Source organism: Corvus kubaryi, unplaced genomic scaffold (genome assembly GCF_017639235.1).
Source record: "Corvus kubaryi isolate FWS band 111438036 unplaced genomic scaffold, C.kubaryi_AGA036_p1.0 37398, whole genome shotgun sequence".
NCBI classification, from domain to species: domain Eukaryota; kingdom Metazoa; phylum Chordata; class Aves; order Passeriformes; family Corvidae; genus Corvus; species Corvus kubaryi.
Window position 1 is genome coordinate 39592248 of NW_024581137.1, and position 12352 is coordinate 39604599.

Here is a 12352-nt window from a genome sequence, read left to right on the forward strand (position 1 = left end):
ACAACATCCCTACATTATTTTCTATGAGGCACACTGGCATGTGTAGAACTCATTGCAGAACTTAAGTCTTTTCTGGGTGATGTGCAATTCAGAGTGTAAACCACTGTCTCTCTGGCACATGGATGGCAAGCAAAACAGAAGTTTCATGTCTTTTTTGTTTGGTTTGGGGTTTTTGTTCATATAGGCATATGTTTAAAATCCAAGGAAAATGTTTAAAGAATGTGTTTGTGTTGATGTAATCTTAGCCTGTACTTGTGCACCTCCCTTGTACAACAGTGAGAAGCAGCATAAGATGTTATTGTACAGTGCTGTCCCCTGTGCAAGCAGATAAATTTGTGACTGTCTCAGAATGACAAAATGATTTATAATCTCCAATATATACAACAATCCACCTGCCAGGAGCAATGTCTGGTGTTGGCAGGCTCTGGTTAAAGCCGACCATTTCAGCTGATAAAATGAATAACCCAATGCTGAAAAGGGGCAGCAGAAAAAGAAAGAAATTTTTTTTTTTACTTTTTTTTATTATTTGTGACAAGTTTGTAGTTTAATATAGTCAAAACACTTCCATGATGTAAGCTTTCAAAATAACTATTTAATTTCACCTGGACATTGTAGATTCATTCATATGAAAGCTATTCACAGGGTAAACTGCAGTGAAAAGCAGATACATGAACTGACTGAAATAAATACCTCTTATTTCTTACTTAGCTATAGTGCAAAGTAGTGAGTATGTAGTATTGTTAGTATTATTGATTAAAAGCAATAATACCAAATATTAAAAACAAAACAAACAGAACTCTCCACCAAAAAACAAACAACACCCCAAAAAAAACCTCAAAAGAAACAAACAAGAAAAAAATTACCAAACAAAACCAAAACCAATAATAACAACAACAAACAAACAAATGAAATGAAACAAAAAAAGAAAAAACCCAACCCATAACCTAGCAAAAAACAAAGCAATAAAACAATAGTTTCTGTGATAAAACACAGGCACTGTAAACATATTCAGATCTTTTATCAGGTTTTTTACTAACACAGAACTCTATCTGTTCTATCACAGTGTTGTAATTCAAGCAAAAAGCTTTTTCTTCGGTGAAATGAGCAGGTCTCTTCTATAATTTATTGCATTATTTCCTAATTTTGCTTAAATGTGAAATCAGTGCTGATTTTGAAAGCAAAATAATTTTGCTACCAGCTGTCAATACAGCTGCACAGCCAGACTTTCTGTCAGGTCATTCCTTAATCTCTATTCAGCCCTCTAAAAGTTGCAGCTAAGGTCTATATTTGAGACACAGATATGTAAAACATGTTTTCCAGAGGTTTTGTTTCTCTATCTCTTTCTCTCCTTGCCCTCTTTCTCTCTATATTCTTCCCTTACTTGGAGTGCTCTTCAAGAGCAAATCAAACATCAGCTCCAAATGCACATTCCACAAAGAGCAAAATGGAAGGAGGGACAGAAGAGAAGCATAAGAAGGTCAAAGAAAGAAAGGCATGTAATATTGGACAAAAAGAAAAAAAAGAGGAAGAAAGAACTGGGAAACAAGATGGATAGGCAGGCTGGCACGAAGGACTGCTTCTTTTCTGTCAGCTGATTTAAGATAAGGTGTATCTCTTCAGAGAAATTTTTCACTTTGCTTCAACAGTTTAGGTGCTGCTGTAGGGATACAGATTTCTTGAGTAGGTTCATATGGCAAACAGTAATGTGTAATACTTCAATCTCCAAGGCTCCTTAGAGCCAGAGAAGGAGGAGATTGGTCACGTTTCTCACTAGAGAAATGCTCTACGTGCCAAGCACATCGCTTACAGTACCTGCACCAAACTTCCCTCAGCTGACAAGGTGCCAGCCCAGTGCTCACAGTATCCCATATTTTGATTCTAGTTCATAAAATGACTAATTTTCACTGCTTTATCCAAGCTTAAAATGATAAGAATATTTTATGGACAAAGCCATTTATTCTGAGGGTCGCTTTTTGCAAGCACAGCCCCAGAAGCAGTGGGCAGAAACTCAGTTGTAATTTGGGCTCTTATCTCCAGTCATCAGTGATCTGTGTCCCTACTGCATTGTTTCAAGTTGTTTCTTTCTCTGTTGTGTGGATGTCTCATGTCAGCATCAGTTAGAATTAAATCATATGTTTGCTGGTAGTTTGACCTTTAAGTAAAGTAGGGTTGAAATACTGGTTTTGTCCTAGGGAAAATTTTATTTTAAAAAAATCACTTTTTTTTCTTCTTAAAGAAATCTTAACACTTTTAATTTGTTTATTATCTAGCTAAGTGAATAGTCATTTCATTGCTGAATTTAGCAGCAAATTCTTTCTTCAGTGCCAGGAGTAGCTTCACAATGTGTCTCACTGGAGCTTTTAACTCAGTGATATAGTAGTGAAAAATCTGTTATCAGAAAACTATTATTTAGGAAGGTGGGGAAAGGTAGCATAAAAAAGAGTGTAATTGTTTAAATGGTGGATTTCAGGTCTGACCATCTGCTGTAGATACATACTTCTGCTTCATTGCTGCAGCTGAATAAATCTGTGCCATAAAACTCAGTGCATGTCACATACCAACCTTCAATAAATTCTGCTGGGGCCTATTTCATCAAAGTGTAAATGCACAAATGCAAATGACACAGTAAATACTTTCCATATAGGTCTGCATTTCCTTATGATAGGATTAAATCCCCTGGAAAATCTCTGTCATGTGCAAGACTATCAGACACTGGTCTGAAATAGAAAGAATTTTAGAGAAGCCACTGTTTTTCAGATCAGTGTAATTCTCATCAGAATAACTTCAAAATTTTATTTTGTTCTGAGGTGTTTAGGTTAGGAGGCAAAAAGAAATCAGGCAGGTCAGGCAAGTTTCAGGTACTGACAGAATTTCTTTAAAATTTAAATTCAAATTCTCCATGAAATATAAGCTTTTTCATGTATCAACTAATTTCAGAGAAGAAATATTTGCTCTGAAATTTTCCAACCTCTCTGTTTAAAATGACAGACGTTAGAGAAAGCATTTACCCTTCCCCAATGGAGAAACAGTTTGCCTGCACCTAACAGGAAGTCATTCACCAGCTGTCCATGATACAAAACTCACCTTCATGCTCTTAGTCTAAGACCAGAAGTTCCTTGTTTTCTGTTTCAACATTTAACAGCAAACATTAAGGTGTTTTTCCTCTTGCCTAGCTGTGAAAAAGTTAAATGTATCTATCCAATCTGAATTATTCATTGTGACACTGTTACAGACAATGGTAAAGGACCCAGTGAGTATTGGTCTTATTTCAGGTAGTCTAATTTTGTCCAGACTGTCTCTAGATACCTCCTTTCCCAGGTAGTTAATGTTAGAAGAATTAAGTTCTGCTCTAAACCTTTAAACTGGTTACCACAGTTTCATTGTGTTTCTCTATAAAAAGCAATTAGATACACTGACCTAGTCCTTCCTTATAACAGCTCTCCTATTCAACTCAGGCTGTAATTAGAACCTCTCATTGTGGCTATAAGAGCCATGAGTAATCAGTGTGTCATACTAGGGACCTGGGAGTAGCTCCCAGCACACACTAGGGAAAAGATACATGTAAAAGATTATGATGCCAATATATGAATTTTCTTCCAAATTGCCATCAGTTATCACATTGAGTTGAGTGCAATCTCTAAAGAGTTTCATTATCTGATTTAAGGAGCTCTCTGTAGTACATATCATTAAGTTCTTGGCTTCTAAGACTTGCTGTGGCAAGGACTCCCTCAGGTCAGTTAAGAATTGTGTAACAAATAGGTTCCTTATTATTAGTTTAAGATGTATTTCCTTTCAGTTTGATTGAATGTTCCAGAAGATAGACAGCAACACACAATTTTTCTTCCATTTACCATATATCATTTTGTTTACTTTCAGCATATCTGCTCCCACTCATCTTCTGTATAAATTAAATCTGATCTTTTCAGTCTCTGCCATATGACTTTAATCACTGTAATCTCTAAAGTCTTCTATCTTACTCATTATGCATACTGCATGCTTTTATGATACGAAGAGAGCCATTACTTTCCTTGAATAATCTATGAGGATGCATAGATCTTTTCTCAGAATACTTATAGCTCATTTAGGATCTGTTTATACCTCATATTGCTCTCCCTCATGTTGATTCATTTGTATTTGCCAGTTATGAATTTTAACAGTTTTCAGAATAGAAGCCATATCTAGGTCCTCAAATCCAGGCCTTTGTTATCATACAGAGTCACATCATATAATTCTATTCAGAAGTTTAGTTAGCTTTCTTTTATGACCAGTTATGGGGAGTTCTTGCTCCTCTCTACCTTGCAGTGCTACTGGGAGTTTACAGCATCTGGGGATCTTTGGAGTATGTGTGCAAAAGGATAACTACTTTCCTGAAGTAGAGTTTACTTCTTCCTTCATAATGGAATGAAGAGTTGCTGTTTTCATCAAGAGTCTAGTGAAGCTTATTTTGCATAGTACTGATTGCAAAGACTAGTGAGCAGAGAAACTTCTACACTGATATAGCAGAGAGATGTAAAGTCTCTGTTTTCTGTGAGGAACTAGAGTTGTGGTTTTGGTGGGTTTTTTCCCTTGTATCCTCCTACACCACTCCTGGAGCAGCCTGCACTGCAATACAGCAGCTGTACAGCATGTAGGCATACATGGCACAGCTCCCAAATAATGTCAGCACTCATGTGTAATGTTGCCCTTGTAACGTATTATAAACAGCAAATACACAGCAATGGCAAATCTGAGTTCACACAGAAGGTACTGGCTCACTGCATTGTAGCAGATTCATAAGAACAGTCTCTAAAGGATATTGCAAGGTGTACAGTCATGTTCAGAGGAATGTATAACTACAATCACCCATGTGTTACTGCCTCAATCTACATACTGTTAATACCATGTACACTAAATATTTGGCTGAATAACTTTTGGTCACTCTGAATGTACACAAGACATAACAGATTAGGTTTTCTGTATAACAGATTTTTCAGATGAAAATAGGAAAAGGAGGTGTGCTTGGATATTCTGAAATGAAGCAGTGTATCAAGCAGACATGTTCTTGTGGATTAAACCTGTCCTGACTGAACATGGAAAACAACAGAAACCTTGTCTGGTTTTTATTTTTCATTCCAAGTGAGATGAGCCACAACCTCAGGCACTAGATGCAGCAACACAGGCAATGCTAAGTTCTTTCCTCTGCATTACCAATATGTATATGGGGAATAGTGAGTTGGAAATACTGGAAGCAAATTTGAAGGGTTAACATTCTCCCTTCCAGGGTGACTTTTCCATAAGAACTTGCTAATAGCAGAAGACATTTTGTCAGGCAGGATAGATTAGGATGTGCACTGGGATGGAAGTATTCAAGTGCTGTTTCATCTGTCTTTCTCTGTTGCTCCTCCTGTTTCAACTATGAGGAGTTTCCTGTCTAAATGGATTGCAATGGCTGTATGTGTATTTCAGATAAGCTTAACACTTTTGTAAAATGTGGTGCTGCTAATTAGTGAAGATGTCATTAGTCCAAGGGAATTAATTGTACATAAATAATGTGGAATTTCAGCTTCATGGCTCAAGAGATAAGTTCAGAGTATTTTCAGAATTGTCTGTCTTAAAAATAAAATAGCAGAAGATTATTAAGGAAGCTCTTCAAAACCCCCATTATCTTGCTAATGAAGATTTAACACATAGACATGGTTGATCTGTACTCCGTAAGGTCCTTACACCACAACAGCATTGGCTGCTCTCATCTAGAGAGAAAAGTAATTTTCACTTTGAAGAAGCAACTTATCAGCCTCCCAGAAGTACAGTCCATGCACAGCAGTGGATGGGTAGTTAAGAGTGTTCTCCTTCATTATCTGGACTTCAAGTGAGTCATCTCTTGGGTGCATGCAAAGGCTTCTCTGACCTACCTGGAGCTGTTAGAGTAATTAAAGTTCATGTCAGGATTGATTTTCTCAAGGATTGCACAGTACAAAAGTGAAGTTTGACTTGCTTTCCTATAAAGATGCTTGGTATTATTACTGTTATTCACAGATACAGTTTTGCAGTAAGTCAAAGGACCAGGTCTGAGGGTTGAGACTATTTTATTGTGAATGCAAAAGCACAGAAATATGTATTCTGTGCCCTCAGTACAAACACCTAAGCAAACCTCATCCATCTCCTCAAAATCACTGTAAACTAATAGCATGATTGCCCTTACCACCTTTTTTTCCCAATATTTTTATTTTATTCCTCAATGAAAAGAGGGACTCTTCCAGTGTTGTATCAACTGCCTCATACTTCATGCATTGGACAGAGTGTGAAGCCTACAGGAAAAGTCAGTAGATGACAAGAACATCATTTCAATTCCCAGCTTACACAGCTGCAAAAGACTGTACAGGCAGAAGGCTCTGGGGAGTCAGACTCACAGAAGGGGGTACATGTACCTCATTTCTTAATAGGTTCTGTGTTTTGTCATGTAAGTTTTGCATAGCTTCTAAAATAGTTTGATTGGCTGGTTATTGCCTGCAACGGTTTCTGGATTTTGTTAAATGTAAAATCATATATAGTGGTATAGCATTTTCAAACCTGTAAAAGATTCTCAATCTTCTGGATTTCTTACCAAAACCTCCAACTACTCTATAGAAGACCATACCTAAAATATTTGTTTGTTTTGAAAGTATCCCTCAGCTTTCTAGTAGAGTGAAATAACTGGAGTAGTTCGATAAAAAATATTTATATTTTATTTGCCTTCATATTGTAGAACTGTTATCTTCTCTAATCTAAGTTACTGGCAGATATTGGTACCAGAAATCTCATTTTATTCTCTCCTCTCAAGTTAGAGAGTGATTTCTCCACCACAGCTATCACTGTAATCAGCTAGAGTTTCTACAGATGATAGATATAAAAGGAAAAAAATCTTGCAAGACATCTATGAAACAAGATTGTTTTGAATATTTAAGACAAACTTCCCTGTATTCTGGGCACAGAAATGCTTGGCTTCATTAAAAGCCAGAGGCAATGTTTGTATCATCTGAGAGCCAAGGATATTAATGAGCAATTTTCCCATGTTTTTCTTGGACCCTCACTGAAAGTTGCAGGCTTCTAAACTAGCTGTAACTATTACTTTTTCTTGTCTTTTTTCTTTTTTTTTTGAGAAGATGGAATTTTGTTAGTAACAAAAAAAAAAGAAATCTTATAAAGAGTTGAATGACTCTCCAAATTATAACTCAGATTTTTTGAGCAGTCTTATATCTTACCTCAGTGGCAGGGATGATTGCTAAGATCCCCTGTCAAAGTTAAAAAATAACAGATAAATTAATGTGTGAAGATACATGTGGGAGCAATTAACCAACTGATACACTCACTCTTCAAATTTTTTTGTTGTTTAGCACTCCTTTTCTATCCTGGTCTTTAAGGTTAGCTATGTTGTCTTTACTATCTTTGTCTTTTTTTTGCCTTGACTCCTCCCTCTCCCTATAAAATAGTTCCCATGCTTCATGCTTTACAATATTTTTCCCATCTATTTGTTTTTGAATTTGTCCTTATAGCTTACCAAGAGATATTATCCAGAGATAATATCTGGATATAACTTATCCAGAGATATTATCTTTGCTCCACCTTAATCCATTTTTACCCCCCTTTTTTTCCCAAGCAATGTCGGTGACACTTATGGTAACAACCTAGATGGACACAGTGGAAAATCATTTCACTAGCCAAAATTGCACATTGATAGTCTGACATCAGATTCCTAAGTGGTGTGTGTCATGTAGCATTCAGAGATTTGAAGAGGAATGAATGGCCAACCCAAGAGAGTTTGTAGCTGATTATAAAACCTGTGTGTATAGGAAGACAAACTAAAAGATGCTTAACTTTTTTACCCACGATTCAAACATAGCATGAATACGTGGAAATATTCCATTAATAAATGGAAGTGCAGCATATGAATATATATTTAGATATTTCTGTGTAGTAGAGCTTTCCTGTACTCCTACCAGGACACACATCTGCTTCATGAGAACTACCTCTTTGCAGCTCTGAGGTGGGTTATGCCCTGGTGCCTCCAAACCAGCAAATGGCACCTCTCATTGCCACTCTGAGTAGTGCTTGTGCACAGCTGCAAATCTGTTTTCTTATTCATTCTTTTACAGTCAGGTAAGTTCTGCAGTGACAAGAAAGAGGCCAATTTTGGTTAAAAGCATATCTAATTCAACAGAAAATCTGGCAAACAGGGAGAAAGGAAATTATACAATTGAAAGCAATCAGAAAATTCTTTTGATGGGTGATTACCATCAGATTGCAATGTTTCTACATGGATCCACAGAGCCTGGTATGAGCACAGCTGCAATTTGACATTTTTATGTCATCAGTCTGCATAAAAAAGCATCTTATGAATGACATGATTTTTTGTAGTATGCTGAAGAAGGAGGATTGAAGATATCAGGTATTTTCAGTCACTGAATACGATGGGTGTCCAGATCAGCCAGAGCTGTCAGCTGAAATTATACCTTTTTTTTTTTTAAAGTTAACATGTCAGAATATGCTACTGGCTCCAGTTTCTAAAGCTAAGATTCATTACTATATCAATTACTAACCTTGAACAAGATAACCCTTTAACCACAGAAAACCCATCTGTGGGGTAAATGGGTTAAGTAAAATCTCTCCCTGCCCACTGCATTTGAGTAGGGCTGGTACTTCCCTTATGCCATTGTCTCTGGCCACAGTTTTTCAATCAGACATTGAACTGCAACAAATTGTGCATCAGTCTCTTTTGGTCTTTAGTGAAGTCACCCTCCTGTCATGTCTGAAACTGGGATATCGATCTGGTTTCTGACATGCCCTGATCCTTCAAGGATTCTAATTGTCACTGCAGCTGCAGATTCTTGCTGCTCCTATCATGCCACCCTCCCTCTCCCTACATCCACCACTCTTAAGTCATTTTCTGGAAAATGAAGCACTCGTCTCCTGAAATGCCTGGTTTAACTCAGTGTGCAACTGCTAGGGTAAGGCACGTAGCCAATACCTCGTGCTAAACTATGGCAAATAGCAGGAAGTCCTCTCTCACATGTTCAAGTTAAATAACATTAATTTAAAGACTTAATTGTGTATATGTGAAGTTTCTCACTACATATTTAAGGAGAGGAAACCACAATTTCAAAATTACATTTTAAAAATTGGTGACTATGGAAAAAAATTGTGGTGTTGCAGTTAGAAAGCATCTCGATATACATTCCAGCCCACATTAATAGTTTGTGAAACTGTAAAGACAGAAATCATAAGTGAAATGAATTTTCCATGCATTTGACATTAGTAGGACTGAAACTGGACTACTACCATCACTTCTTTCTGATGGTCCCTTCTAAAAAAAGTTTAAAATTTAGGAAGCTCATACATTACCAGCCATACATATATAATTGGAAAGCTGGTAGAAGTCATTCCATCAGTACACTCAAGGTGGAGTTCCATCATGTGGGGTGCCTGAAATTCAGATGTCGGTATGTGGCCATCCCCCTGATAACCCTTTACACTGCAGCCAGTTTGAGATTCCCCAAACCACATGTGTCTCAGCAAAGGCAGCTGACCCTCACCTGGGTGTCCAGGGTCCCTTCCTTCTGGTGGAGAGAGAAGGCCACAGTAAAAGCAAGTAGACAAAGGCTTAATCGAGGCAAATTGAAGTGACAACTGATACAGACCTTTCTGATTAATGTGATTAACCATTAAGCAACAAGTGTAAATCAAAAGAGCAAAGCTTGTGTCAGATATTTTGTATTTTGGTCACTTCAAATCAAGACTGGATTTTACCAAACAGAAAGTTAGGAATAATTTTACATGGCTCCAGTCAAGTGTAGCTTTGGCTTTGACGAGGCATTTTTTGGAGAGGTATCATTTTTACAAAAAAATGGAAAAACAAGAGAGGCAAATTAGGTGATGAGAGAAAAACATCTTTCTCATATCTAATTCTGTGTCTTTCTCTACATTAGGGTCCCAGTTCCTCAACTCGGAAATGTATTTAGCCCTCACCTGGGTGATACAGGGAAATTAGTCAAATTTCTTTTGCTGTGAGAGAACAATACGATGGCAATATGGACAAGAAAGCCAATTCTAGTCTTTGAACTGAGTTTTATTTTATTTTCTTCTCTTCTAAGTTTGTTTTGTGTATTTCTCACTTACATTCCATTATATTAACTTTGATGCTGCTCTTTGTGATTCCCGGATAAGCTTTAGTCTCTGGCAAAAGTGCTCAAAACATTGGCATTTCCTCTGTGCTCATCACTGTTTCTGATCCTTTCTTCTCTCCCTTTTTCAAAAATTCCTGTTTTATTCACAGATGTGGAAAAGGATGGAAAGGAAACCGTTGCCACATAAGTCTTCTTCAGCCTCCAACTTCAAGTCTGCTACAAAATGGTAGGTCTGTAAAAAGAAATATCTTTCAATTCATTCTTTGAGTCCTTCATTTTACTTATTTCTGTCTTTGATTACTCTTATTTTGCAGATATTTGGATTGGATTGGGTATCGGTTTCTTACTGATTAAAATTACAGCTGCTGCCTTATATTTTCTTTTGAAGACGAAAGTGCCAGAAAAGTAAGTGAAACTTTTATTTTGCGTATAGCAGACACAAATATGGCACAAAGCAATGGCCAACTGCCCAGTCTCATTGGTTTCAACTTTTAAATCTTCCCTGAAGACAATTTGTCTTCGTATGCAGCACTAAGCAGAAAACATAACTTTGTGACAAAAGCTGACCTTAGTGGACCCAGTCTGGAAACAATGAGCAATGGCTTGATTGCCTAGAATGTTTTGATTGGAGCATCGTATGAGTACTCTTAAATTATAAAATACAGAGGTTTTTAGGATATGCCTTCAAATGACAATTCACTATTTCACAGATGTATTTACAAGCCCTTCCTGTCATGCCTCTGATAAGCTCTGCTTTTTCTCTCCTCCCTAATATAAGAGGTTCTTTTTGTTTGCTTTTCTCTAACTTCTGTATTGCTTCACACAACTCCTGTTGTGCGTTTTCTTGTCCATTTTTGCATTGCTAGATTTTCCTCACCCTTCATTTTCTTCTCCAGAGTTCATCTTCAAAGCTGTCTCTTTTCCTTTAAACTTGTTCTCTGCTATAGACTTTCCTCTCTTTGGGGATGTTGTTATCTCCCAAAGTATCTACTAAACTGTGCAGACTCCTGCCCGGACATTATTGCTGCTGACATGTCTCCTATCTCTGCATGCTCCCCTGACAGGTAGAGCTGTCTATGGACACAGAAGCAAAATGTTGAAGCAGGAACCTTTATTGGTTGGGCTTCTGTTAATTGAGTGCATAGCTTCACCTGCTTTCCTTACATCTCCTTCCTCTTCTTTAAAGCAGGAATAACATTTCCTTATCTGATTTCATGTGTCTTTAAGATTTAATTCATTCACATTAATACAACCTGCTAAGGCACACATATGGAAAAGCACTTCAGAATTGCAAGATTACTTGTATTGTAAGAGCTGCTGGATTTTGGGTTTTTTTTCGTGATTTCAGTAGTTATCTTGGGAAGAAAAAGGTTAATTTCTCAAAACATATTTGATGGTGTTTTAATTTAAAAATATTGTTTTTTCTTACACTACTTCTCCTGTGCTCTCAACACTTCCTCCTACCTTTTTCTTGAATAAATGTCTACTTAAAGGTTACTGCACTGCCATTCACATCTCTTTTACCCACATATCTGTATTTAAGGAATATTTCTTCTTCTCTTGTAATTATATGCTTAAAAAAAGTAGTCTTTTTTTTACCCTGTTGCAATATGATGCTACACAATATGGTCCTATTAGGTATGTATTAAAACAGGGATGAATGAGGATCTTCTTAGTATGGCTCTAAGAATATACCACAGCCTTGATATGCAGAGAACTAGAGCTGTGAAAGACAGGGTTGGACAAGCTTACAGAACAAAGCTTGAGGTCTTGATTGTTTTCTTTGGAGTTTCCATAAAGGTAAATTATGATGATGGAAATTTTTGTGATTACAAGTTTTGTCTATTAGAAACTGAGATTGTCAAATTATTTTGCCCACACTACAAACGTTTTTATTTCTCTTGTTTTTAATCACAGTTGACTCAACATGTAAGTTAAAATGCTTTTTATAAGCATCTTGCTAAGAAATAATCTAGCTAATAAATGGCAATTTGTTTGAAATTGTGAAAACAATGAAATCCGAAACTTTGAATTTGAGAAGATAAGCTCATCCAGGCAGTTTACCTCTTCCTCTTCAACTACATAGTGGCTGCCATGATTTGGTATACAAAAATCACAGCTGGAAACATAGTAGTAAATTAAAGCAAGTTATTCCTGAACTGCTTAATCACTAACCAGAAGGGACCAGTCAAAATGCAGCCAATGGTATTGTA

General features: G+C 36.8%; 1 protein-coding gene across 1 annotated transcript in view; it reads left to right on the plus strand.

The window, feature by feature from the left end:
* Positions 1-12352, plus strand: part of MALRD1 (MAM and LDL receptor class A domain containing 1) — a 237235-nt gene that overhangs the window by 215486 nt on the left and 9397 nt on the right. Inside the window, exons 36-37 of the mRNA XM_042044140.1 lie at positions 10289-10365; positions 10454-10544. Of these exons, the coding sequence (XP_041900074.1) occupies positions 10289-10365; positions 10454-10544 (168 nt within the window). The remainder of the gene's footprint in view (positions 1-10288; positions 10366-10453; positions 10545-12352) is intronic.